Source organism: Ornithorhynchus anatinus, chromosome 5 (genome assembly GCF_004115215.2).
Source record: "Ornithorhynchus anatinus isolate Pmale09 chromosome 5, mOrnAna1.pri.v4, whole genome shotgun sequence".
NCBI lineage: Eukaryota > Metazoa > Chordata > Mammalia > Monotremata > Ornithorhynchidae > Ornithorhynchus > Ornithorhynchus anatinus.
The window spans coordinates 25,412,136-25,438,367 of record NC_041732.1 but is presented as its reverse complement, the minus strand read 5'-3'; the positions used below and the strand labels follow the sequence as shown (position 1 = coordinate 25,438,367).

Sequence of the window (26,232 nt, the reverse complement as noted above, 5' to 3'; positions counted from 1 at the left end):
CCTGTCATTTTCAAGATTGATAGCTTAGGTGGAAGGGAGTTATTCTGCTCTTCTGTTTTTGAACTAAACGTCTGTGCGTTTCTAATTTGTAAACAGTTCATCTCTCAGAGGGTGTGTAACAATTCCCAGAAGCATGGTCTGTTATGTCTAACATGCAACAGAATCCAGAAGAGCTCCGTGTGCGAGTACTTTGATACAACACATTAATGATAGGAAACAGAAACAGTGACCTTGTATGCCATATTACGAACAGATTTCAGTTTCAGAAATTGTTATACTGGGAGAAAGAAAAACCATAAGGACTATACTTTATATTATGTACTGTTTGCCATGAGAAAATTTAAAGTGGCATTTTTTTTTTCAATCTCACACAGGAAATAAAAGAGGGAGAGAAGACTTCAACATGATCTAATATCCTCCAAGAACATGCACTTAACTGCTATTAATGTTTGGGAATGCTACTTTAAAGTGACACACAGCAGAGACCTTAATGTTAGCTGTTTTGGGGGTGGGAACTGAAGGAAGTGAAGATTTTTTAGACACATTCATGGATGGCATAAAAACAATATGAATCGACATCAAGGCTGACAGTATTTCATGTCTCCCACTCAGAAGGAAATTTAGGGAGAAATAGCAATGTGCCAGATTATGAATTTTAAATTGAGAATTGAGAATGTATATTGATATTTATTTATATTTACATTGAGAATGTACATATAATTATATATATAAAATATATATCTACATATGTAAACTATGATGGGTAGAGTGGAACAAGGGTGAAAACACTCAAACTACTGAACCAGGTATTTGGGGAATTCTATGTTTGGACCAAAGAAGTAAATAGTGCTTTAAAGTCTAGAGCAAGAGATATAGGTCCTGTCTAGATCAGCCTCTTAAGATCTGTTTCACCCCAGGCCATCAGTGTCCTGTCCCTCCACTAATCTCAAACCTCATACTGGCAACCCTGGATCATCTCCACAAATGCTTCCCCTGCTCTTGGGCATAAATTGTGAAGCACTGCTAATCGAAATCCACAAATCTCATCCATCTCACTCATTCTCACCTGCTTTAACTCTGTCCTCTGCTTCACATAGCAACAATATTTCTCCATCCTTATTGACTCATATGCCCATTACCTATGCCAGCTGTTCCAGACATTTACACCTTTCTTTAAATTCCATCTCCCCCACCTCCCAAATCCCTTGTCCCTAATGAATTTGCCAAAAACTTTATCAATGAAATTGAACCCATAATGTGTGAGCTCCCTAAATGTCTTCTGTTCCATTCCAGTGCCCCATTCCTCCTCCTGACTCACGCATTTTTCCTAGCAGTATCTCAAGAGTAAATTTCCCATCTCCTCCCAAAATCTACCCCTTCTACCTGCACCTCTGACCCCATCCCTTTACTCTTTATCAAAATATTTACCTCCACCTTTCTTCCCTCCCTGATCACCACCTTCAACTACTCACTTTTCAGTGACTTTTTCCCATTGCTTTCAAACATGTTCATGTACTCCCTATCCTAAAAAAAACTTCCCTTTACCCCAAGGTTCCTTCCAATTACCATCCAATCTCCCTTTTACCATTCCTCTCCAAATTTCTCATGTGACTTGTCTACACCACAGCCTCCACCTTCTCTCTTCCAATTCTCTCAATAACCCCCTTGACTATGACTTCCACCCCTTCACGTGACTGACACTGCCCTCTCAATGGTAACCAACGATCTTCTTGCTAATTGTAATGGCTTCTACTCCCTCCTTATCCACCTTGACCTCTCAGCTGACTTCAACACTCTGGACCACCTTCTTCTTCTTGAACTATTATCTAACCTTGACTTCATTGGACTGTTCTTTCCTGGTTTTTCTCCTATATCTTTGGCCATTTCCTTCCAGACTCCCTCTTTGCCTCCCATCCTCTAATTGAAGGAGACCCTCGAAGCTCAATTCTGAGTCCCCTGCTAGTCTCCATCTACACCCACTCTGCTGAAGATCTCATTCACTCCCACAGCTTCCATCTCTATGCAGATTATTCCTTTGCACTCGGAGCATATGGTATTCTCCCCACCTTTAACACCCAGCTCTGCTGTAGATATCTATAAATTATGTTATATTATTCATTTATATTAATGGCGGTATCCCCTGTCTGACTGTAAGCTTTTTGTAGGCAGGGAATGTGCCTACAAATTCTGTTGTATTTTCCCCAATGCTTAGAACAGTGATCTGCACACAGTAAGTACTCAATAAAAAACCATTTACTGATTCCAAATCTATTTCTCCAGCCTGATCTCTCTCACTTGAAGTTTCACATTTTCTTCTCCCTCAAGAAAATCTTTACTTGGATATCCTGTAGATATCTCAAACTTAAAATGTCCAAAACTGAACTCTTTAACTTCCCCTCTCTTCCAAACCTTGTCCTTCCCATCACTGTAGGCACACCATTAACCCTCTCTCACAAACCCTTAAGTTTGGCACTACCCCTCGACTTCTCTCTTTCATTCAACCAACATATCTGATTTCTAACCAAATGTTGTCGGTTCTTCCTTCACAACATCTCTAAATTCCACCTTTCCTCTCCATCCAAATTGTTAATTTGCTGATTCTAAGTACTTATATCCTACCTTTACTATTGCATCAGCCATCTCATTTACCTCCTGGCCTCCTGTCTTTCCTACTTAACTCTCTACCTGGATCATTTTTTTACCATAAAAAAAATTTCAGTCCACAACTCTCCACTCCTCAAGAAACTCCAGTGGTTGCCCATACACCTCTATATCAAACAGAAACTCCTTACCATCAGCTTAACTGCAAACAACTCTCCTGCTCCTACTTTCATGTACAGCACATTACCACTCTCCTCACCAAAAGACTTACTAAAATCACGTCTCCTCCAAGAGGCCTTCCCCAATTCAGCCCTCTTTTCTCCAACTCCCTTTCCCTTCTGCATCACCTATGCTCTTAGATCTGTACCCTTTAAGCATCTGATATTAACCCCCTCACTCAGCCTCATAACATTAATGTAGATATCCATAGTTTAATTTAATGTTGGTCTTCTCTCTAGAATGTAAGCTCCTTGTGGGCAAGGAATGTATTTCTCAACTCTGTTGTGTCATACTCTCAAGCCCTTAGAACAGTGCTCTGTGAGTGCTCAATAAATAACATTGATTGATTCTTTAAGATACTCTATCTCCCAAACTCACTGAGGCTCTTCCTGATCAAAATAGTGCAGGGCTGAGCCAGACAATTCCAAGGTTCTCCTGAATAAAGGGGGATCTCTAATGTGGGGGAATATTTATGAGGTAGAGTTTGAGCCTGGCCTCAAATTGTGCCAAATTGAAGGGGTATATGTCAACAGATTTGGTGGTTGAAAGGGAGTTTTGCCCTAGAGTTACATTTGTACATTTGTTTAATCATTACAATGTCATGATTATTTTATTTTGGTCCCGAAGTGTGAAGTGTCAAGTGATGTCTGAGATGAAAAGGAAAATCATGTGAGCATAGTTTCACAACACAGCCGCATACTCAGAGTAAAATAAGTGAATTATTCCTTTCCCTGCTCAACATCAATTGCTAAACAGTGTGTGACAAACTCCTCATCCAGTTATGTTTTTAATGGACAGAAAAGAACCAAAAAAAATTGCTATATCTAAATAAATTGAGACTAGTAGGCAAAGTGAAAACAGATTCAGTAAATGAGAAAACAATGACAGCAATAATAATGATAATAATAATAATAGTTTTTATTTCCCTCTTATTAGGTGACAGGCACTGTACTAAACTCTGGGGGAGACATAGGATAATTAGGCGGGACACAGTCCCTATTCTTCATGGGGCTCACAGACAGACACAGCAATTAATGTTGAGCAGGGAAAGGAATAATTCGCTTATTTTACTCTGAGTATGCGGCTGTGTTGTGAAACTACAGGAAGAACGGGTATTGAGTCCCCATTTTACACATGAGGAAAGTGAAGGACAGAGAAGTGACTCATCCAAAGTCATTCAGCAGGTAAGTGGTAGGGCTATGATTAGAATCCAGGTCCTCTACCAAGCTACTACCAAGCCCATCCTCTTTCCACTAGGTCGTGTTGCTTTCAGTCAATGTGATTAAAACTGTGAATCCCACATTGGGCTATTCAGCCTTGGGCAGGGATCATGGGTATTAACTCTACTGTACTCTCCCAAGTACTTAGTACTGTGCTCTCCTCATAGTAGGCATACCACTGATTGATATTTACATATTTGTCATAGCATAAATGTCATGCCAGACAAGGTCCAGACCTCTCTTAAATTGAAATGAATTTCCACACTGCCCATCTATATAAGCTGGCACCCAGAGTGCCCCTCCCTCTCTAGTCACTCACTGGTGATCTGCCAACTACTATATCGGTAAAATCAAAGTCACCAGAAATGACCTATGAAAAGCCTCCTTTTCATCTCCCTAACTTCCTCCAACCCACTTCCACTCTCTCATCCTTGATCTTCACTCAAGAAATCTCCTAATTGCTTTCAAAATCTACCCCCTCTACTGGTGCTTCTGAATCTATCTTTTCTTACCTTCTAAAGACACTTTTTTTTATGGCATTTGTTAAGGGCTTACTATATGCCAGGCATTGTACTAAGCACTGAGGTTGACACAAGCTAATTAGGTTGGGTACAGTCAATGAGCCACATGGGTCTCACGGTCTTAATCTCCATTTTTCAGATGAGGGAACCAAAGCACAGAGAAGTTAAGTGATTTGCTCAAGGTCACACAGCAGACAAGTGGTGTAGTTGGAATTAGAATCCAGGTCCTTCTGACTCCTAGGCCTATGCTCTATCCATTACGCTCCTCTGTCTGTGTTCATTCTTCTTCCCCCAGTGATCGCAATCTTCAGTGGCTCATTCCCCTGTGTCTACCCCAGCGCTTAGAACAGTGCTCTGCACATAGTAAGCGCTTAACAAATACCAACATTATTATTATTATTGATGGCTATTACCCTTCTGCTTTCAAACATGCCCACTGCACCCCTATTTTAAATAAAATTTATCTGGCTCCCCCTGCTTGATGCAGCTATTAATGAATGCTCTCTCCTTCCATTCCTGTCCAAATTTCTCAAACAAGTCACTTCCATTTCTTCTCCTCCAACTCCCTCTTGATCTATAACTTGGTCTCTGCCCTCTTCTCTAAATGAATCCTGCTCTCTTCAAGGTCATAATAGACTCTTTTTTTGTCCAATTAAAGGGGCTTTAACCTAATCCTCCTCGACCACTCAGATATCTCTAGCACCGTGGCTCACTCCCTGCTCCTGGGTACACTACCTAACCTTGATTTACTGACACAGTTGTCTCCTGCTTCTCCTCTTACCTGCATGATAGATTCTCATCAGTCTCTTTTGTGGGCTCTTCTTCTGCCTCTTGTACCTATCTGTGAGTTCATCTTCATCTTTAGTTATGGCCCTCTTCTCTTCTTCCTCTACACTTACCTCCTTGATGGGCTCAGCAGTTCCCTTATAACTATCACCCTAGGCAGATGAATCCCAAATTTTCCTTGGTAATCTGACCTCCTCCTCTCAGGATCGCACCGAGATAGTTTCCAGTATTCTACCAGTCTCGACTATGAGAGGGAGAGTCAAGCAGAGGCATATCCATTCCATTCCTAGCTTGGGCAGTGGCTAGATTGGAAGGCATTCTGCTATAAGTCAAAACTCACCTGTGCTGGGCCGCAGCAGCATGAGAGAGAATTGAGGGTGGAGACTCAAGTTTACTTCAAGGAAGGAGGTAATGGTTAACCACTGTTGTATTTTTACCAAGAAAACTATGGATACACTACCAGAATGATTGCAGATGTAGGTGGGTCATTCTGGGACAGATGTATCCATGGTGTCGCTTTGTGTCTCAGACAACTCGACAGCATAAGACAAGACAACCTGACCTCGCTCCTTTACTGCAATCTCAGATTTCTTTTTGCCTTCAGGACATCTTCAGATGAACATCCTGCTGGCAACTCAAGCTTAACATTTGTAAAGCTGAACAAGTCATCTTTCCACCCAAATTCTCTTCTCCAACTACCTTTCCCATCATGACCATCCTCCTTGTCTCTGAAGCCCAAAACCTCAGCATTACCTTGACTCTTCCATTCCTTGAATTTCCAGATTCAGTCACCAAATCCCATCATTTTCTCTGCAAAATCCTCCCAGGATCCATTGCACCTTCTCCATACAGACAGCCACCACAAGTGTGCCAGATGGCAAGCTTCTTGATGGGAGGGATCATTTTTCCTAATTATAGTATACATTCCCAAGTATTGAGTAGGTGCTCAATAAATACTATGGATTGCTTGGGCCATAACCGAACGGCTTGTTTTATCATTAACTTGGTCTGCTGCTACCGCCCCTTCACTGTTTTGCAATTTCTTACAGAACACAACTCCTGACATGGGTTGGGGTGGAACTGGGTGGGGGAGGTGGTCTCAGAGGCTGTCCTCTGATGCCATCCTTCCCACAGACAGTCTAGTAACCCCATCTTTGGAGTCCCAAGAGGTTTGACTGTAATTTTACATACCTGGTGAATGGTGGGTTCAGTTGCCAGTGGAGCCGATCCAGAGGAATGAGAAGCAGAGGAAAATTAAGATTTATTTTTTTTTTTCATTTTAGGGTCCCAGGTTAATTTCTCCCAATACTATACATAAAAATGAGAATAATGCCCTACTGGTTGGAGGTTATTTACTCTATCTCTGAGTCCAGTTTCATCGTTATCCAACCTCACCTTATCGTCGTCTTCATCATCATCATCCTCTAGATCTGTGCTTTCCTAAAAGAAAAATCCACTTTGCATCAATACAGTGATTTTAGTGACAGCTAATCAGTTAAACTATTAATTTAAAAACCTTTCCATTGTATTCTATGGATGTATTTGTGGTTGTTTCCTTCCATATTGTAAGCCAGTCATTTAAAAGCATACATTTTGGCCAAAATGCATGCCAAGGCAATAAGCAATTTCTTGTAAACAGTGTTCATAGAAATGTTGAGCCCAGCTAAAGTTTTAGGGCAGTGCCCAGGAGTTTGAATGCAGTTTGAGTTTACATTGAAGGCCAACTTTTACTGTCTGTAATCAGCTTTGTTCTTAGGCTGACAAATGACCCAGTTGGTATGTTAAGGCTGAGAATTCCATATTCACTTTGTTCTAGGCTCACTGCTACAATGACTGCTCTTTCCCTTTAGGGCCATTACTGAAACATTAGACAGTCAAAAATGCATTAGTCTGACTATAATCAATCTCAAGAATCAGATACAGATTTCTATATGGTATTATTGCTTCACTTTGGTTTCTGTGGTAACAGGTGTGGAGGGAAAAAAAAAAGACAGAGAGGCTTGGGGCACCTGGATTTCATTCAGGTGGTGCTTAACCAGCTGAGCCCATAATAGGGTCTTCCAGATTAGTTTCCCAACCTCAGTTATTTGCTAAGCAGATTTTAATCAAAATGGTAAATTGGTGACTGGAGCCAATTCAAGTTGACCCAGGGACTTTCCTTTTCCATGATCCTAGGGAGTAGAGGTGAAATGCTGGACTGGGAGTTGGAAAACTGGGTGTGTTTTTGTAACTGATCTACTATTTCAGAACCTTGGTTCATCAGTCCGAACAAGGATTACCACTCCAATGACTCAAAAGGACTTCAAGTCCTTAGATTGGACTTTGTTCCACCCCCAGTGCCTCTGGCCAGTGGACAGAGCTCAGCATTGTTTTCTGCCCAGAAAACTTGTCGTCATGGAATTTCATATGGGAGGGTTCTGTGCTGCTGCCCAACACCATTATGAATATTCACTGGACACTTGAATGGTACTCAGAGATTCCAAGAAAGAAGGGGAGTTCGGTCATAATTTCCTAAAGGCAAATGAGATTTTTAAATCATTGCCTATTCTTCATTAAGCACCTAATAAATACGATGGATCTTATATTAAAGATCAGGTCTGGTTGGTAGAGCAATTCATCAATTCAACACAATTTTTAAGTTCTATAGTTGTAATTATTTTACCTTAAAAATGTTGAGTAGTGTGTTACTCAGTTTGGGACTGCAAATTCATCTCCAAATAGAGATACTGGATTTTGGACAGATCTTCTCTAAGTTATGGCTCCCTCTGAACCACAACTACTTCCTCAAGACTTCATCAAAGTAATGATAGTGCCAGTAAAACAATTTAATAATAATGTTAATTATCAAGTTCTTGTTTGAGATCAGAGCACACTGTTAAGCACTTGAGTAGATGAAAAATAATAAAAGCAGACATATTCCATGTCCCAGGTGTGAGCTGATTTTAAATAGTTGATTTTAGAAGCACTAAAAAAAAAAATCTCTCACAACTTAAAGGGGAGGGAGAGGCAGCTATCTTGAAGCAGCATAGCGTAGTGGATAGAGCATGGAGTAGTGGATCTGGGAGTCAAAAGGTTATGGATTCTAAACCCAGTTCTATTACATGTCTGACTGTGTGACCTTGGGCAAGTTACATCACTCCTCTGTGCCTCAGTTACCTCCTCTGTAAAATGGGGATTAAGACTGTGAGCCCCATGTGGGACAGGCACTGTGTGCAATCTTATTTGCTTGTATTCACCCCAGGGCTTAGTATAGTGCTTAGCACATAGTAAGTGCTTAACAAATACCATAATTATAAGTATTATTATTATTGTTATCCCCATTTAACAGATGAGGAAACTGAGGGTCACAGAGATTAAATGATTTACCCCAGGTCACACACTGCAAATCCAATGACAGAGCTGAAATTGAAATCAAGCCCTGTGACAGTTATGTACATGTCCATATATTCTGCTTTTTCCTCTATCTGCAATTCACTGTAATGTCTGTTTCCACTATCCAACTGTAAGCTGCTTGAGGGCAGGGATTGTATCTTCAAAGTCAACTGTATTGTACTCTCCCAAGCACTTAGTACAGTGTTCTGCACACAATTAGTTCTCAGTAAATACCAGTGATTGACTAATAGAACCAGGTCTCCTGACTCCTAGTTTCATACTCTTTCCAATAGGCCACACTGCCTAGAAGCAGCAATGTTTTCCATTTATATTGCACATTTTTACCATTTTTATAAATCTGTAGCTCAATTTAAGGGTACTGAACCACAAAACAAAATTGTGCTTCCTGCCCATGACCTCCTAAATTCATTCATTGTGCCATTGGAGGGAAACTGATCCTCCTCTATAACCCTGACCCTATGCCAGAATTTCAGGATCAATTAACACAGTCTGGTTAGAAGTCCCAGTTTAGCCAAGACAAATATTGATTTCTGCAAGTAGTACTTAGCGTTTTAGAAAATTGTACAAATGCCTTGGAAATGGTAATCTCCTGCCTATCCAGGTCAGGCCCTAGTTGCTTTTGCTCACTCAAAACACATATTTCTCTTCCATCCCTGGTTCAAGCCAAATTCCCATTAGATCCCAAGGGTTGTAGGGAAGTGCAGTCCGGATAACCCAGAGAGCCAGCCAATTTTCATCTCTCACTTTTACCTTGAGTCACTCAGGGTCATCCAGAGGGAAAGAGGTGTCAGTTTAGGATTATTATTCTGATGTCCTCATTCTCAGCATAATATGGGTAGCATAGTTAAAGATATACATAATATAAAGCTATAAATTACAGTCATGATTGTGGGGAATGAGAGGGCGGAGAGAAGAGGGGCCAAAGGGGAAGTTAGGACTACTATTTTGAAGTTTGTGAAGGAACTCTTCATTAAAAGCCCAGGTTAGAGTCACTGATTGTGATTAACAGAAGGATCTGGCAGAATTGCAGTACTTACGGGTCAGTTGGTGTTTCCTGTAAAACAGGTTGGATATCATTTACTCATTTCAGATTGCATCAGACTGAAAATTGGTACATGGGCTCTTAGCCCAGAGGCAACATTTTTTTCCACCCAAATCATATTTGAATCAGTTGGGCCAATTTTTAGCTATAGATATTGGGAAATGAATGTTTGGGGGGTTTTAGTTGTAGTCTGAATGGAGAAAGTTTTTACTAGTGGAAAAAAGTGCAAGTTTGAATTGCTTTCTCGTGAGTTTTTTTGTGTGTGTAACTGTGTGAATTTATATTTAAAACTAGATATATGTGGGAAAGTGTTTTGGTGCTACTCAAATCCTGGCGATATTTTGGTCTGTTCATGGATTGGATCCTGGGGTATATTAAGGAAGATAAAGACCTTAGTAAATTGGCAAAAATGATGCTGCCTCCATTAGCAGCAAGGAAAAAGTAGAAAAATACTTGGCAAGAGGATTGTAAATGCCTTAATTTCTTTCCCCTTTGTGTAAATTATCCTCATTGGTTCCATGGAGAAATTCTCTCTTTTAGTGATGCCTCAAACAAAATCCAAATCACATCATCGGTTTATTTCATTTCTGGGCTCTTGGCTTTAATAAGGTAGGCTCCCGATCAAGGATAGTTTGAAAATTGGTCAAGTAGCAAACATTCTGCTTTTCCCAACAAGTGGATATAATCACATCAAAACTAGTCCCATAAGCTTTTCCATTGCTTGCAAAGAAAAAGACAGTCTTAGTCCAGAGGACTAGAAACAAATGCTCCTTTGCTCCTTTACCCCTAGGTAAGTTTGGATTTTAAGTCTTGCTTACCTGCCTGTCCTGGATGTTGCACACTTTCCCTTTAGTGGGTCTGGAGAAGTTGTAAATGAAGAGCAACAATAAACCCAGTGGGATCATATACAGGTCAAAATTCCACACCGTGATTAGAAACACCTGAGAACAAAGAAACTATTTATGTGAAAGAAAAGTGGGAGAGAGAGATAGGGATAGAATATAAAAGCATATCCTTCAATTCCCATAACCTTTTGGGACCCTCATCCAGGACACAAATCTGTCTTTAAAAAAGTTCTATATTGAGAATCTTTATTAAAACAAGGAAAAAGAAGCAGCCGGGTATTTTTTTTTTTGAAACTACAAGGAACAAACTGGCAAAGTGTAGATAGTTTATCCAGGCAGAAATATTTTCAGGAGCAGCCCACTGTGAATTCACATTCACTGAATCTGCTTTGCTAGCCTGATAACTAGGAGAAATTCCTCTGTGGTGATTTGAGAAATGGAGCTGAACCTTAAGCTTCTCTGTTATTACTGAATGACCTGTGCTGATGCTACCCCAAAGATAAATCCCTTCCCCATAGAATAAATCCAGGAGAGCAGAGGCTTGCAAGGGATTGACTATTCTGAACACCTGACTTGAGGCAGGATAATACCTTAAGCCATTCATGGCAGAGACTGTCTATCCTTTTGTTTTGTTTTGTTTTTCAATACTAATGATCTCAAGAGATGGAGACTATGCTCACAAGTCAAGAAGTTTCTGCTTGCTCCAACTGAACTTTCTCAAGCTCTTTTCTAACCTCATCACTTTTTGCTCCTTCTTCTACAGAAACACAAAGGAATCAACAAATCAATTGTATTTACTGTTTGCAGGGCACTACACTCACCCTGTACGTCAGTAAAACATAGAATCCCTGTCCTCAAGGAATAGACAACATAGCGTGGGAGGCAGACACAAATAATTTATGTGCAGGAGAGAAGAAAAATGGATATGTAGGTGAATAACTGCTTAAATATAGTAGATAAATCACTATATAAAAAAGTGCTGGAGGTGCGTAAGTGTGCAACTGGCAGATGACTTTGGAAGAAAAAAAATTGCTTGGGGAAAGGTATTTGGAAGAGATGCAACTTAGTGCTTTGAAGATGAGGGAGAGTGGTGGTATGGTGGATTGAGAAGCAGCATGGTCTAGTGGAAAGAGGACAAACCTAGGAGTCAAGAGACCTGGATTCTAATTCATTCAATTGTATTTACTGAGCATTGATTATGTGCAAAACTCTTTACTAAGTGTTTGGGAGAGTACAATACAACAATAAACAGTGACATCCCATGACCACACCAAATTTACAGTCTAGAGGGGTGGATACAGACATTAATATAATAAATAAATAACAGTTAATATGCATAAGAGCTGTGGGGCTGGGTGGGGGAAGAAAAAAGGGAGCAAGTCAGGGCAACAGAAAAGGGAGTGGGAGAAGAGGAAAGGGGGGCTTAGTCAGGGAAGGCACCTTGAAGATGTCCTTCAATAAGGTTTTGAAGAAGGGGAGAGCAATTGTCAGATTTGAGGAGGGAAGGCATTCCAGGCCAGAGGTAGGATGTGGGAGAGGGGTTGGCGGTGAGATGAATGAGATTGAGACAAAGTGAGGTTAGCATTAGAGGAGCTAAGTGTGCAGGCTGGGTTGAAGTAGGAGAGTACTGAGGTGAGGAAGGCAAGGTGATTGAGAGCTTTGAAGCCAATGGTGGGAAGTTTTTGGTTGATGCAGAGATGGAAAAAAAATCACTGGAGTTTTTTGAGGAGTGGGGAAACATGTTCTAATCCCTTGCCTCTCACCAGCCTGATCTCTAGCCTTGAGTATGTCACTTAACTTCTCTATACCTGAGTTGCTTCATCTTTAAAATAGAGATTACTTGTCTGTTTTTCCCATCCACTTAGATGGTGAATCCTATGTGGGGCAGAAACTATATATGAGTGGATTTTACTGCATCTACCTAGTATAACAATGTACAAATACTGTTGTATTTGAAGGACAAGGGAATTTCAGGCAGTGGGAAGGGGGTTTGACCAAGGTATTGAAGGCAGGAGAGATGAGAATGAGGTTTAGTGAGTACGTTAATTTGAGAAAAGCACAGAATGTAAGGGGTGGGTGTATAAGGAAAAGAGAGTGGATTAGTAGATTTCATAGAGTGTCTAAGTCAAGGGCCAGGAGTTTCTGCCTTAAGCAGAATGGAACAATTAACCATTTTTTGAGGTATGGGAAGACACTGAGCAGAATGAAGTAGAAAAATGATCTAGGCAGCAGAGTAAAGCATGGATTAGAGAATGGGAGAGGCTGGCTGCACGTAGACTAGTGAGAATGTTGAATCAAAGGTCAGCCTGGATCAGAAAAGGGACCAAACCAGTGTGATAACTGCTTGGACAGAGAAGAAGGGGTGGATGCAATAGATGGGCTGAGGAAAAGCCAACACAATTTTGTGACAGACTGAATGTAGCACCGAAAGAGAGGGAGGCAACAAGGATTTTCATTCATGTTATTTCTTAAGCATTTACTATGTTCTGGGGCACTGTAATAAGTGCTGGGGTAGACACAAGTTAATCGGGTTGGACCCAATTCTTCTCCCACATGGGGCTCACAGTCTTAATCTCTATTTTACAGATGAGGTAACTGAGGCACAGAGAAGTAAAATGCCTTGCTCAAGATCACACAGCAGACAAGGCAGGAAGCAGGATTAGAACTCAGGTTTTTCTGACTCCCAAGCCCATGTTCTAGCCACTAGTCCACTCTGATTCTCAGGCTGAATAATGATAATGATAATATAAAGATAATGCTAAAGTTGTGAGCTTCATAAAAGGGAAGGATGGTGGTAGTGGTGGTCATCTCTGATGGGAAAGTTATATGGAGGAAATAATATGGGAGGAAAGATGGAGAGCTTAGTTTTCTACATAATGAATGTGAGGTGTCAAAGGGACAACCACATAAAGATGTTCTAGAGGTAAGAGGAATACAATTTAGAGGTTGTGCCAGATGAGGTATATTTGGGAGTCATCTGGATAGAGCTGTTAGCTGAAAGCATGGGAGAAGATGAGCTACCCAAGGCAGTTTAAAGTGAGAAGAGAAGGCAAGAGACCGGCAATACTGCCTCAGGAGACACCCAGAATGAAGGTTTAAAAAGGAGTGTTAGAACCAGTGAAAAAGGCTGAGAAGCAGCCACAGAAGTGGCCAGAGAGATAAGAGAATCAGGGAAGAGCTGAGTCAGTAAAACAAAGGTCAGCTAGTATTCCCAGGAGAAGGGAGTGGTTCACAATATCAAAGACAGTCAAGAGGTCATGGAGGCAAATTTGGCAACTAGAAGGAGATTGGTGTCCTTGCAGAGTGGATTATCATTAGAACGAAGGGGGAAACCAGATTGTATTCAGCCAAGAAGGAAATTGAAGGATAGGAGGCAGAGGCGAAGGATAGGAGGCAGAGGCAAAGGGTGAATATAACTCGTTCTATGAGTTTGGATAGGAATAAGAGCAACATGGTGAGGATAACAATAACTCTCCTCAAGCATATGCAAGATCAAGTAACCCCTTTAGTCATCTAGTCCACAGATTATAGGATTTTTTTGGTATTCCAACTTTCTGCTATCCATTTTGAACACTCAAATGGATGGGTTAGAAAAATCAGGATTTTTTTTAAAATGAAGAAATGATAATAGCTAAATAGCTTAAAGTTAAACTTATTTAAGAGGTTTAGCAAGGAAACAGCAAGTAAAAATGAAGGTGTGAAAACTACAATTCTGAAAAGTAGGCATTTAGTGGGCAAGTAAATTCAGAGGCAGGTAAATTCAGAGGCAGACAAATTGATGAAGATTTTGAAATGGAAAAAAAAACCTCAAAGAGAAAGGATGATGGCCAGAGATTCCTTGACCATTAAGCCTCTCCTGGTTGTCAGGCCTAAAGTCCCAAACCAAACTGTGTCCTAGAACTTTAAAAGCAAGACTCAGCCATTCTGTAACCTGTATTTGAACACAAAAACAAGGCACCACAACCACAGAAGTCTCACAGCAACAAATACTGTAACCCAGAAATAGTCAGAAAGGTCAATCATAGGAGTCCACAGAGAACGTGCAGCCCATAGATGCCACATAAGCAAATAGCACCATTATTTCTCCAAAAGGTGACCTGGTAGTCAGTAACAGTAGATAGAGTTTTCATGGAAATGTCTAGAATAAAACCATCTCTGGCAGGAGTGTCACATCTAGCAGTTCCACATTACACAGCCTTGTTCATGTTATCATGATTCTTCTTAAGAGTGAGGGCAGCTCCAATCTTCTCACCAGCAAGCAGTGAATCCTGTACTCCCTCCTACTTAAACTATGATCCCCATGCGGAATGAGGATTAATTATCTGTATCTAGTCAGACACTGTGCATAGTGCTTGCCACATACTCAGCACTTACAAATACCATCAGGAAAAGATGATGTGAAAATTTCAGTGCTTGCCTCCACATGCCTTCTACTACTGAAAAAGATTCTCTGAAAATCATGCAAACCTTCCAAAATGTGAAGACACGCCACTTGTACCAACTAACAGGGATGCCATTTTAGGAGTCATTCATTCATTCAATAGTATTTATTGAGCGCTTACTATGTGCAGAGCACTGTACTAAGCACTTGGAATGAACAAGTCGGCAACAGATAGAGACAGTCCCTGCCGTTTGACGGGCTTATAGAGAGCCACGAACAATGGAAAAGCACTTGCAAATAATGGAATACCTGATTCATTCATTCAACAGTATTTATTGAGCACTTACTATATGCAGAGCACTGTACTAAGCGCTTGGAATGAACAAATCGGCAACAGATAGAGACAGTCCCTGCCCTTTGATGGGCTTATAGTCTAATCGGGGGGAGACAGACAGACAAAAACAATAGCAATAAATAGAATCAAGGGGAAGAACATCTCATTAAAACAATAGTAAATAAATAGAATCAGGGTGATGTACATCTCATTAACAAAATAGAGTAATGAAGATATATACAGTTGAGCGGACGAGTACAGTGCTGAGGGGATGGGAAGGGAGAGGGGGAGGAGCAGAGGGAAAGGGGGGAGAAGAGGGTTTAGCTGTGGAGAGGTGAAGGGGGGGTAGAGGGAGCAGAGGGAAAAGGGCAGCTCAGTCTGGGAAGGCCTCTTGGAGGAGGTGAGTTTTAAGTAGGGTTTTGAAGAGGGGAAGAGAATTAGTTTGGTGGAGGTGAGGAGGGAGGGCATTCCAGGAGCGCGGGAGGACGTGGCCCAGAGGAGTGGAGCATGCGGGGTGGGCAGTAGAAAGAGAAAAGGGAGGAGAGGTAGGAAGGGGCAAGTTGATGGAAAGCCTTGAAGCCTAGAGTGAGAAGTTTTTGGTTTGTGCGGAGGTTGATAGGCAACCACTGGAGGTTTTTAAGAAGGGGAGTGATATGCCCAGAGCGTTTCTGCAGGAAGATGAGCCGGGCAGCGGAGTGAAGAATAGACTGGAGCAGGGAGAGAGAGGAGGAAGGGAGAACCTGTAGCAGTAAGGTAGCCGTTTGGGTGGAGAGGAAAGGGCGGATCTTGGTGATATTTTAAAGGTGAGACCGGCAGGTTTTGGTAATGGATTGGATGTGTGGGGTGAACGAGAGAGATGAGTCAAAGATGACACCGAGGTTGCAGGCCTGAGAGATGGGAAGGATGGTCATACCATCCACGGTGATAGGGAAGTCAGGGAGAGGACCGGGTTTGGGAGGGAGGATGAGGAGCTTAGTTTTGGTCATGTTGAGTTTTAGGTGGCGGGCAGACATCCAGGTAGAGATGGCCTGGAGGCAGGAGGAGATGTGAGCCTGAAGGGAGGGGGAGAGGACAGGGGCAGAGATGTAGATCTGTGTGTCATCTGCATAGAGATGGTAGTTGAAGCCGTAAGAGCGGATGAGTTCACCGAGGGAGTGAGTGTAGATGGAGAACAGAAGAGGGCCAAGAACTGACTCTTGAGGAACTCCAACAGTTAGAGGATGGGAGGCGGAGGAGGAGCCTGTGAAGGAGACCGAGAATGACCGGACAGAGAAATAAGAGGAGAACCAGGAGAGGACGGAGTCCGTGAAGCCAAGGTGAGATAAGGTGTGGAGGAGAAGGGGATGGTAGACAGTGTCAAAGGCAGCTGAGAGGTCAAGGAGGATTAGAATAGAGTAGGAGCCATTGGATTTGGCAAGAAGGAGGTCATGGGTGACCTTAGAGAGAGCAGTCTCGGTAGAGTGGAGGGGACGGAAGTCAGATTGGAGGGGGTCCAGGAGAGAATGGGAGTTAAGGAATTCTAACCTGATGAAATCTAAATGCATGGAGGGGTCTTTCGGCTTACACGGCACATATAAAAGCACTTCCTTATAGACAACTGAGGAAATGTCACAAGATCTCAAAGTGTCACCATCAGCTAGTCTTCAAGACAAAAAGTGAAAGACCAAATTGTAGCAATAATTGAGGTACTTGAGTACTCTCAATTGCTGGCGATATCCTAGCATGGTCCTGGGTCGGCTACTAAAAATATAATTGTCCAATGCTTCTGAAATCACAGTGCGGCATCAGACCTCAGAGTGGCTTAGTGCGCATGATCTCTGTGTGCGATAACTACAGGAGAGTAATAATTATGGTATTTGTTAAGTGCTTACTTTGTGCCAAGCACTGTTCTAAGCACTGGGGTTGATACAAGGTAATCAGGTTGGACACATCCCTCTCCCACAAGGAGCTCATAGTCTTAATCCCCATTTTACAGATGAGGTAATTTAGGCACAGAAAAGTTAAGTGACTTGCCCAAAGTCACACAGAAGACAAGAGGCAGAGGCAGAATTAGAACCCATGACCTTTGACACCCATGACCTCTGACTCCTAGGCCTATTCATGCATTCAATCGTATTTATTGAGCACTTACTATGTGCAGAGCACTGTACTCTTGGAATGTACAATTCGGCAACAGATAGAGACAATCCCTGCCCAACAATGGGCTCACAGTCTAAATGGGGGAGACAGACAACAAAACAAAACAGAAAAAAACAAAATAAGTAGTCTGGCGACAATAGCACCAAGATAAATAGAATCACAGATATGTATACATCACTAACAAAATTCATAAAGTAACAAATAATATATTCATTCACTCATTCAATAGTATTTATTGAGCGCTTACTATGTGCAGAGCACTGTACTAAGCGCTTGGGATGAACAAGTCGGCAACAGATAGAGACAGTCCCTGCCATTTGACGGGCTTACAGTCTAATCGGGGGAGATGGACAGACAAGAACAATGGCAATAAATAGAGTCAAGGGGAAGAACATCTCGTAAAAACAATGGCAACTAAATAGAATCAAGGCGATGTACAATTCATTAACAAAATAAATAGGGTAACGAAAATATATACAGTTGAGCGGACGAGTACAGTGCTGTGGGGATGGGAAGGGAGAGGTGGAGGAGCAGAGGGAAAAGGGGAAAAAGAGGGTTTAGCTGCGGAGAGGTAAAAGGGGGGTGGCAGAGGGAGTAGAGGGAGAAGAGGAGCTCAGTCTGGGAAGGCCTCTTGGAGGAGGTGAGTTTTAAGTAGGGTTTTGAAGAGGGAAAGAGAATCAGTTTGGCGGAGGTGAGGAGGGAGGGCGTTCCGGGACCGCGGGAGGCCGTGACCCAGGGGTCGACGGCGGGATAGGCGAGACCGAGGGACGGTGAGGAGGTGGGCGGCAGAGGAGCGGAGCGTGCGGGGTGGGTGGTAGAAAGAGAGAAGGGAGGAGAGGTAGGAAGGGGCAAGGTGATGGAGAGCCTTGAAGCCTAGAGTGAGGAGTTATATATACAAATAGTTATATATATATATATATATATACAATAGTTATATATACAAATAGTTATATATACAAATATGCACAAGTTCTGTGGGGAGGGGAAGGGGGAAGAGCAGAGGGTGGTAGAAGGGGGAGTGGGGAGGGGAAAAGGGGCAGAGGGAAAAGAAGGGCTCAGTCTGGGAAGGCCTCCTGGAGGAGGTGAGCTCTCAATAGGGCTTTGAAGAGGGGAAGAGAATTATTTGGCAGATGTGAGGAGGGAGGACTTTGCAGATCAGCGGTAGGACGTGGACCAGGGGTCAACGGTGGGACAGGAGCAAACGAGGAACTGTGAGGAGGTTAGCGGCACAGGAGAGGAGTGTATGGGGTGGGCAGTAGAAGGAGAGAAGGGAGGTGAGGAAGCAGGGAACTAGATGATGGAAAGCTTTGAAGCCATGAGTGAGGAGTTTTTGTTTCATGTGAAAGTTGATAGGCCACCATTGGAGGTTTTTGAGGAGGGGAGTGACCTGCCCAGAGCATTTCTGTAGAAAGATAATCCAGGCAGCAGAATGAAGAATAGACTGGAGCAGGGACAGGAGGATGGGAGATCAGAGAGGAGGCTGACACAATAATCCAGTCGGGATATTATGAGAGCATATGTTCTATCCACTACATCATGCAGCTTCTTAGAGAACTGGTCTTTCATGCTGCTTAGAGAAGTGCAGGAAACAGCATGAAGACATCGACAGTCTTCATACATGCTACAAAAACCTGAGATATCATCAGGATATCTGAGTTCTGGAAAGTAATCAACCAATGGTATTATTGAGAACTTACTGTGTGCAGAGCACTGTAGTAAATGCTTGGGAGAGTATCATTGGCTTTAAAGCACTAAATCACCTTGCCCCCTCCTACTTCACCTCACTACTCTCCGCCTACTACTGGATTTGCTTGTCTTCACCCCAGCACTTTAGTGCAGTGCCTAGCACACAGTAAGTGCTTAATGAATATCATTATAATAATAATAATTATTATTATAACACAGTCCTTATATCTTGATCCTCTAATGCTAACCTTTTCACTGTTCCTCAGTCTTGCCTATTACCTCAATCTTGTCTATCTCACCACCAGCCTCTCACCTACACACATCCTGCTTCTAGCCTGGAGCATCCTCCCTCTTCATATCCTAAAGAAAATTACTCTCCCCACTTTCAAAGCCTTACTGAAGTAACATCTCCTTCAAGATGTCTTCCCTGAATAAGCTCTGCCCTCTTCTTCTCCCACTCATTTCTTCATCACCTTGACTTGCTCCCTTTATTCATCCTCCCTCCCAGCCCCACAGTACTTATGTACATACCTGTAATTTAATTATTTTACATTATGTCTATCTCCCCCTATAGACTATAAGCTCATTGTGAGCATGGACTATGTCTGTTATATTGCTGTATTGTACTCCCCCAAGCATTTAGTGCAGTGCTCTGCAGGGAAGCACTCAGTAAGTGCTCAGTAAATACAATTGATGACAACAGAGTTGGTAAACATCATCCTTGCCCTCAAAGAGCACAGTCATTAATATAAATAAATAATGGATATATACATTAAGTGCTTTGAGGCTAAGGGTGGGGGCAGTGAATGTCAAGTACTTGAAAGGTACAGATGAAAGTGCATAGGCAATGCAGACGGGAAAGGGAGTTGGAGGAAGAGGGCATAATCAGGGAAGGTTTCTCGGAGGGATGTGCTTTTAATAAGGCTTTGAAGAGAGTAGTGGTCTGGCATATATGGAGGGGGAGGGAGTTCTAAGCCAGAGGTAGGACAAATAGGCAAGGGGTTGGTGGTGAGGTAGAAGAGACTGAGGTACAAGTGAGTAGGTGGATGCTACAGGTGCCAGGTGTTCAGGCTGGACTGTGGTAGGAAATCAGATATGGTAAGAGAGAAAAGGTGATTGAGTGCTCTAAAGCTGATGGAAAGGCCTTCCTGTTTGATGGGATGGTGGATGGGTAACCACTGGAAGTTCTTAAGGAATGGGGAGATGTGAACTAAACTTTTTTTTTTTTTTTAAGAAAAATGATCCAGGCCACAGAGTGAAGTATAGTCTGGAATGGGGAGAGAGAGAGAAGGCAGGGGGGTCAGTAAGGAGGCTGATGCAGTAGTCAAGGAGGGAAAAGTCTTGGATCATCATAGTAGTAATTTGGATTGGGAGGAGAGGGTGGATTTTAGCAATGTAGAAAGTAGAACTGACAGGATTTGGTGAGAGACTGAATATCTGGGTTGTATGAGAGGGATAAGTTGAGGATAATGCCAAGTTTGCTTGCTAGGAAGGATAGCGGTATTGTCTTCAGTGATGGGAAAGACAGAAGGAGAGCTTTACAAATTACTTACCAAATCTGGCTGCCTTGAAAATTTCATCAAGTTTCTGAGACTACTTCATGATGGCCTGGCTGGCCAGGTTAGTGTTGAAGGTTGCCTGTCTGATTCACTTTCTGCTGTCAAATGGGTACAGAGGGGGTGTGTATTTGGCACAGGCTTACTTAATTTATTCTATGCAGCCATGCTAGAAGATGTAACAAGACCTTAGTGGAGGATTTAGAATATGCTTCTGCACCTCTAAAAAAAATCAGACTAAAAACAGCATCTCCAAAGTCCGGGAGACAGTTATTCAAGAAGTGGTATAAGCAGATAACTCCAACATAGAGGAAAACACTCAACATGTGCTTAATGATTGTCAACCACTTTTCCAAATCAGTCAGGCATTAAGGGCTGATGCTCAGTCTAAATAAAACCAAGGGGCTGCATCAGCCTACACTAGAGAAGTCATACACACACAACCATGTGGAGCATATCTGCTAATTCTGCTGTATTGCATTCTCCCAAGTGCCTAGAACAGTGTTCTGCAAATAGTAAGCACTCAATAAATACCCTTGATTAATTGAAATTGGCAACAAAGAGCTAAACACTGTCACATAATTCTGTTAATTAGGTAGCATACGGACAGTGACCCACACTTTAGTCCTGTAATATCAATTTACTCACGGTGCCTCACTTTTATCTCTCTTGTGTTGACCCTTTGTTCATGTCCTCTCTTTTGCCTGGCACTTTCTCTTCTTTCATGTCCAATAGACCACCTCACTCCACATCTTCAAGGTCCCACTAAAATCACATCTCCTCCAGGAAACTTTTCCTAATGAATCTCTCAACTCCCCACTGTATTTTCCTCCCTTAATTTGTCACCTACACCCTTGATTCCATACCCCTAAGCTTTTCCCCATCACCCCACAACAGCACTTATCTGTATATGGGAAGATGTTTGGCCTAGTGGAAACTACATGGGCCAGGAAGTAAGAGGATCTGGGTTCTAATCTTGGTTTTGCCACTTGCATACATGTGACCTTGGACAAGTCACTTAACTTCTCTGTGCCTCAGTTTCCTCATCTGTAAAATTAGGATTCAAGATCTGTTTTCCTACTCAGATTATGAGTCCCATGTTAGGCAGGGAACTGTGAGCAGCCCAATTATTTTGTACCTAACCCCAGTGCTTAGGACAGTGCTTGGCACATAATAAACACTTAACAAATGATATTATTAATACCCTTATAGTTGATTGACTCCCTTATCTGTAATTTATTTTACTCTTTCCCTCTGTAGAACATAAACTCCTTGAGAGCAGGGATCATGTCTGTTTATTCTATTGTACTTTTCCTAATGCTTAGTAAGATGGTCTGTATACAGTAAATCCTCCATAAATACCATTAACTGACAGACAAAATAGTAGAAAACTGAATCAATAAGGACAGTGAATACTTTGGGAGACTGTTGCGCAGAGTGTGATGGCAGTGCTGCATCGGCCTCCAGACTAGACTTAAGGTCTACAGAGCTGCAGTGTTGTCTAACCTCTATGGCTGTAAAACCTGAATTCCACATAAGCACCTCTTCCAGCACCTTAAACATAAACGGTGAGTCCTTCAAGGAACAGGATCTGTGTCTAATTCCCACCTGTATAAACATTTTCAGAACTTCATACAGTACTCTGTACAGTTAGCACTTAAACAAATACTATTACTACTACTTAAACTGTTTCATCCACTTCATTTATGGGCCATAATGACTCTGGTATTTGTTAAGCACTTACTACGTGTGCACTGGGGTTTCCACTGGAGTCAAATAGCGACAGAAAGAGGGCTTCTCAACTTGTAGAGAACACTGTGAGACACCAGATACTCTGCTGCTTTTATTTTATTATCATCACATCTTTTTTATTTTTATTTTCTTTTTCTCTATATGTCTTTTACACTCTATCAGCTCACAGATCTTAAGCCTCTTCAGAGTCAAGGACCCTAACAATATCTCATCCTTATATTTGTTTCCCATCGCTTATGGTGTAGTCAGAAAATCATGGGTTCTAATCCTGGTTCTGCCACTTATCTGCTGGGTGACCTTGGCCAAGTCACTTCACTTCTCTGGACCTCTGTTAACTTATCTGTAAAATGGGGATTGAGAGTGTGAGCCCCATGTGGGACAGGGACAGTGTCCAACCTGATTTTCTTATACCCACTCCAGCACTTAGTATAGTGCCTGGCACATAGCCCCCACTCTGCCTGAGGCGGCCATTTTGGGAAGGCCTCACTCCCTCTTCCCTCTTGAGGTGATTCATCTCTCCCGCCCCCGCCCCGGGCGACGACGTCCTTGTTCTCACCATGTTACCTTACCTTAGCCGCCGCCTATGGCCGCCACCCACCCCGGACAACCTCAGGGCCCCCCCCCGCCGCCACAGGGTTATTTGGTCATGAGCTCTGGGACTCTCTCGGCCACTGGCCGCTTGACTTTAAGTCTGATTGGGTAGGGTCGGCTCGTCCCCCGACCCTGGTCATCGCCTGCTTATTAACACTATTGTAGTGTGCCTTACTATAGCATGTTGCTATATTTGCGATCTCGCTTTTTATTGTTTATTGTCGTCAGACTTTGAATTTGATCAGGTCGCCCCTTAATCGAGTCTACCCCCGACCCTGATCATCACCCCTTTTATTAACACGACTATATTGTATCATACTGTATCATGTTGCTATATTAGCACTACTGTATTGTATCATATTGTATCATGTTGCTATATTACCGATTTCGTTTATTACTGTTTATTGTTGTCAGTGCTGCCTCCCACCTCTCTGGCCTCGCCATGTCCCTCCTCCCCCCCCTCCCCCCTCCCGCCCCTTCCTATCCTCCCCTTCCCCTTCCCCTCTCTCGCTCAGCTCTTTCCCGCTCTCTCCTCTGTCTCCTCCCCCCCTCCTCTCTCCCGCCCTAGAACCCCACTTTACCAGCGCTACCCCTCTTCCCCCTCCCCCTACTCTTCCCCCCACCAAACCCCCTCTTCACCCCCTCCCCCCTTCTCTCTTCCCCACCCATGCCCCATCCCAGTCCTCTTGTCCCACCGCCACCCCTCATCCCCCTCTCCCCGTCCAGGGCCCCGCCACCTCCTTCCCATCCAAACCCTCCCCTCCCCCCGCCCTTCCCCCCCTCCTCCCCCTGCACCCACAACTACTTTCAAGTGTGGCCTCTGGAACCCCCCGCTCTATTACAGGCAAGCTACCTTTCATCCATGACCTTTTCCTCTCCCGCTCTCTCCTCCTCCTCGCCCTTTCGGAAATGTGGCTCTCTCCCGAAGACACGGTCTCCGCCGCCGCTCTCTCCGGCAGAGGCCTCTCCTTCTCCCACTCCCCCAGACTCACCGGTAAGGGAGGAGGCGTCGGCTTCCTCCTCTCGCCCCGTTGCCGCTTCCGCACTATCCCTCCTCCCCCCTCCCTCTCCTTCCCCTCCTTCGAAGCCCATATCATTCGCCTCTACTACCCACTCCAGTTACTTGTCGCCGTCATCTACCGCCCTCCCGGTCCCACCTCCGACTTCTTCGACCACCTTGACCCCTTTCTCACCTTCCTTCTCTCCTTCTCTCTGCCCACTCTGATCCTTGGAGACTTCAACATCCATACGGATGTACCCGACGACTCCTCTGCCGCCCGCCTGCTATCCCTCCTCGACTCTGCCGACCTCCTCCTCCACCATACCTCGCCCACTCACCGACTCGGTCACACCCTCGATCTCGTCATCTCCTACCGCTGCACTATCTCCTCCCTCACCAACTCTGAAATCCCTCTCTCTGACCATAACCTTCTCACCTGCCTCATCTCTCACACTCCCTCCCCCTGCAAATCTTCGCTACTGCCCCACAGAGACCTCCGCTCTCTCGATCCCATCCGTCTTTCCAATAGCATCTCTCCTCACCTCGCCGCCCTGTCCTCTCTTCCCACTCTCGACGAGCGGGTCTCCGCTCTCAACTCCACCCTCTCTACTCATCTCGACTCTCTCGCCCCCCTTTCCCTCCGCCGCTCTCGCTCCACTAACCCACAGCCCCGGATCACCTCCTCCGTCCGCCTCCTACGCTCCTATGCTCGAGCTGCTGAGCGCTGCTGGCGAAAGTCCAAGCACCAAGCCGACCTCACACACTTCAAATTTATCCTTTCCTGCCTTAACTCTGCCCTCTCCTCCGCCAGGCAAAGCTTCTTCTCCTCCCTCATCGACACCCATGCCCGTCACCCCCGCCGATTGTTCCGGACCTTTAACTCTCTCCTTAGGCCCCCTGTTCCTCCCCCTCCCCCATCTCTCACCCCCAATGATCTGGCCACCTATTTCCTCATGAAAATCAACACGATCAGGTCTGAGCTCCCCAGAGTCACCCCTCCGCCTCTCCCCTCCCCCCACCAACCCCCTCCCCTACTTTCCCATCCTTCCCTGCAGTATCCTCAGAGGAGATCTCCTCCCTCCTCGCAAGTGCCACCCCCTCCACCTGCGCCTTGGACCCCATTCCCTCTCACCTTCTTAAAACCATCGCCCCTGCCCTCCTCCCTTCCTTAACTTCTATTTTTAACCACTCAATCTCTAAGGGCTCCTTCCCCTCTGCCTTCAAACATGCCCACGTCTCCCCCATCCTAAAAAAACCCGCTCTTGACCCCACTTCCCCCTCCAGTTATCGTCCTATCTCCCTACTACCCTTCCTTTCCAAAATCCTAGAACGAGTCGTCTACAATCGATGCCTAGAATTCCTTAACTCCCATTCTCTCCTAGACCCCCTCCAATCTGGCTTCCGTCCCCTCCACTCTATCGAGACTGCTCTCTCTAAGGTCACCCATGACCTCCTTCTTGCCAAATCCAATGGCTCCTACTCCATTCTGATCCTCCTTGACCTCTCTGCTGCCTTTGACACTGTCGACCATCCCCTCCTCCTCCATACCTTATCTCACCTTGGCTTCACGGACTCTGTCCTCTCCTGGTTCTCCTCTTACCTCTCTGGCCGATCATTCTCGGTCTCCTTCACTGGAGCCTCCTCCCCCTCCCATCCTTTAACTGTTGGAGTTCCTCAAGGGTCAGTTCTTGGCCCTCTTCTGTTCTCCATTTACACTCACTCCCTCGGTGAACTCATCCGCTCTCACGGCTTTGACTACCATCTCTACGCAGATGACACGCAGATCTACATCTCCGCCCCTGTCCTCTCCCCCTCCCTTCGGGCTCGCATCTCCTCCTGCCTCCGGGACGTCTCCACCTGGATGTCGGCCCGCCACCTAAAACTCAACATGAGCAAGACTGAGCTCCTCATCTTCCCTCCCAAACCCGGTCCTCTCCCAGACTTCTCTATTACCGTGGATGGCACGACCATCCTTCCCGTCCCGCAGGCCCGCAATCTCAGTGTCATCCTTGACTCGTCCCTCTCGTTCACCCCACACATCCTATTCGTTACCAAGACCTGCCGGTTTCACCTCTACAATATCGCCAAGATCCGCCCTTTCCTCTCCACCCAAACGGCTACCTTACTATTATGGGCTCTCGTTATATCCCGGCTAGACTACTGTGT

General features: G+C 44.0%; 1 protein-coding gene across 4 annotated transcripts in view; it reads right to left on the bottom strand.

The window, feature by feature from the left end:
• The window catches only part of MCTP2 (multiple C2 and transmembrane domain containing 2), a 229,837-nt gene that overhangs the window by 26,947 nt on the left and 176,658 nt on the right, over positions 1-26,232 (bottom strand). For all 4 annotated transcript variants that reach the window (XM_029066580.2, XM_029066584.2, XM_029066581.1 and 1 more), the window contains 2 exons: positions 10,601-10,723; positions 6,743-6,787 (listed from right to left, as the gene is read on the bottom strand). In XM_029066580.2, coding sequence (XP_028922413.1) covers positions 6,743-6,787; positions 10,601-10,723 — 168 coding nt within the window. The remainder of the gene's footprint in view (positions 1-6,742; positions 6,788-10,600; positions 10,724-26,232) is intronic.